The 2712-nt window shown below is 39.5% G+C and overlaps 1 protein-coding gene across 1 annotated transcript in view; it reads right to left on the minus strand.

The window, feature by feature from the left end:
- LOC308123163 (tRNA selenocysteine 1-associated protein 1-like) overlaps positions 1-1444 on the minus strand; it is a 9788-nt gene extending 8344 nt beyond the window's left edge. Inside the window, exon 1 of the mRNA XM_080485495.1 lies at positions 1219-1444. Within this exon, the coding sequence (XP_080341621.1) occupies positions 1219-1242 (24 nt within the window). The 5' untranslated portion in view covers positions 1243-1444. The remainder of the gene's footprint in view (positions 1-1218) is intronic.
- Between the last annotated feature and the right edge of the window lie 1268 nt (positions 1445-2712).

Genomic DNA, 2712 nt, shown 5'->3' on the forward strand with positions numbered 1-2712 from the left:
TATATATTGTGTATCATGATATGGCCTAAGAATATCAAGATATTGATAAGCGGCTATATCATCCAGTCCTATGAGCAATAGGATGCATCTCCAGGGTAAGCACCCCGACGTAACATTTTCTGACAGTGGTGGAATGGAGACGGTAACAGCGGTCTGTCGAGAATGCTTTTCTATAGATCTATCTTGCTACTTTCAAAACCCATGTTCTCTTACGCAAGAAACACATACTGAAATTAAGGCCAAAAAACAGAGGGTCAGCCCGAACCAGGGACTACCTGTACCATCAACTGTGAATTATTTTACCTTTCTCTGAGGGTTTTTGCTCTTATGCATGTATAACTCATCAATATGTTCCATTTAACAGGCCCAGATCTTAACATCTTGACTCTGATAATGTCTGAACATGTGAACTATTCAGGATACTATCAGGATTATTATTATTATTATTATTATTATTATTATTCAGGATCACTATCTTTTGTCACACCAGGTTATTTTACTCTTCTAACACTTGAACAAATGCCGGTGTGAGGATGACTGTGTTCCTTCTTGTAGATATAGAACAAAATCTCTCAAGCTTTTAACCCTTTTCAGTAGAAACAGACAAACGTTACTAACGTTGAGAAACATACACACGAGCTGCTACCGTAGAGCTCATGAGCAGGACTGCGGGTGAAGCCAAAAGACAACAAATGTTTTCCGTTTTCAGACCGAAGCATGTTTACGTCTGTCTGTAGGGACATGCTCAGGTGAGGTGAGGTGATGATCGATGATCAATAATCGATATATATCTACGTCTCGCCAGCTTTCTGAACGGGGCAAAGAAACTGGTGGATTTCTTTTATCCTCTAAAAGCCTTTACCTTATTTCATATCAGTGTAATCGAACGACGTTTTCCCTTTATTATGAAGGTAGGAGGATCTGCAGAGCTTCACATTAGAGGTCTAATGATGTAACAAGTAAACATGTTTTCTTAGTTTTATAACCTCGCATGAATTACGTTCCCTTCAACAGGCACAGGTCTTAACATTGTTACTCCAGGATTCCAAGGTAACTATAACACTACTGAGACTTTTGTTAACTTATGAGATTTCAGACTAATTGAATGTATTTCCTCTTTTCTGTGTCTTCGTCATGTTACGTTTGAACAATAGCTACAGGTTTAGCTTCTTCGCTACCATCCGGAGCTCCTTCACGCTTCAGAATAAACATACTCACGTTTCCCATCCACAGCGTGCTCATGGTGCCAGGCTCGGATGAACCGCGGACACTTTGGAGATAAACGCGACACAAACTACAAAAACCTTAGAAAACAAACAAAAAACTCTCTAAATAGTCACAGCAGTTAGCATAGCAGCGTACAAACGCTACCAGGACGTTTCTCGTCATCAACCGCACGCCGGGGCGTAATGACGTCACTTCCTCTTCTTCTTCTTCTTCTTCTTCTTCTTCTTCTTCTTCTTCTTCTTCTTCTTCTTCTTCTTCTTCTGCTTCTTCTTCGGCCGTTTTCCAATTCTTAGAGCGTATAGTACAATGTACAGTACTGTGTTTAGTACCATGTACAGTACTGTATAAAGTACAGTGTATAGTACAGTGTTACTATTACTTCTACCTCCTATAAGCCTTTATTTTACTCTTCATCTCCTTGGAGTTCAGTAACAATAAAAGCAGCTGATCAGAAATATCCTACTAATACAAACAATTATTTTACTGTTTTACTGAAGATCCCTGATGTTTATTAAATAATTAACCAGCTTTTCACATTCCTGCTGCTTGTTGTCATCCTTCTGCTCATGTCATTAATATGTACTGTATATTTGTCTAATATACATCCCAGTTAAGAACTCCAATCAGTAGCTCTAATAATTTCTCTTTAGAATAAATACATAAATAGTTTATACTGTGTGAGATTAAATACATAAATACACACATCGCTTACACTGTCGAGCAAAGAAAGATATCAAGCAGAAGATAAAGGAAACTTTAATTAATTAACTTCAGCAGAACCTACAACAGTAAAAACACAAGTTAGAAACATTATGTACGTAGAAAAATTACATAGTTTTAAAAATTCTAAAGTTCTTTCTTTTATTTCCCAGGAACCCCTGCAGTGATACACAGGTCAATAATGTTCCTACCCTGGAACCTTTCTCTCCTGGAGGTGTCGTGACTCCAGCTTCAGGGTTTCCAGGAGCATCGTTATGTTGATACTGATGCTCCTGCTGGTCATCAGGTATTCTGCTGTACTGCTGGTTGATGGTGTCACCTTCTAATTCTTCCTCCTGCTGGTCATCAGGTATTCTGCTGGACTGCTGGTTGATGGTGTCACCTTCTAATTCTTCCTCCTGCTGGTCATCAGGTATTCTGCTGGACTCCTGGTTGATGGCGTCACCTTCTAATTCTTCCTCCTGCTGGTCATCAGGTATTCTGCTGGACTGCTGGTTGATGGTGTCACCTTCTAATTCTTCCTCCTGCTGGTCATCAGGCATTCTACTGTACTGCTGGTTGATGGTGTCACCTTCTAATTCTTCCTCCTGCTGGGGCTGTTGATGGTGTCACGTTCTAACGCTTCCTCCTGAAGAGCCCAACACATGTTACCTAAACAGAAAACTTTTCCCCTCTATCATAGTGGAGTTATTTGTGATGCCAAAGGAGGTTTATTGAAAGTTGAATTGTTCATTTTGTCGTTCTAAACCTCATATATTATAGAGT

Source organism: Lipophrys pholis (genome assembly GCF_963383615.2).
Source record: "Lipophrys pholis genome assembly, chromosome: 17".
NCBI classification, from domain to species: Eukaryota; Metazoa; Chordata; class Actinopteri; order Blenniiformes; family Blenniidae; genus Lipophrys; species Lipophrys pholis.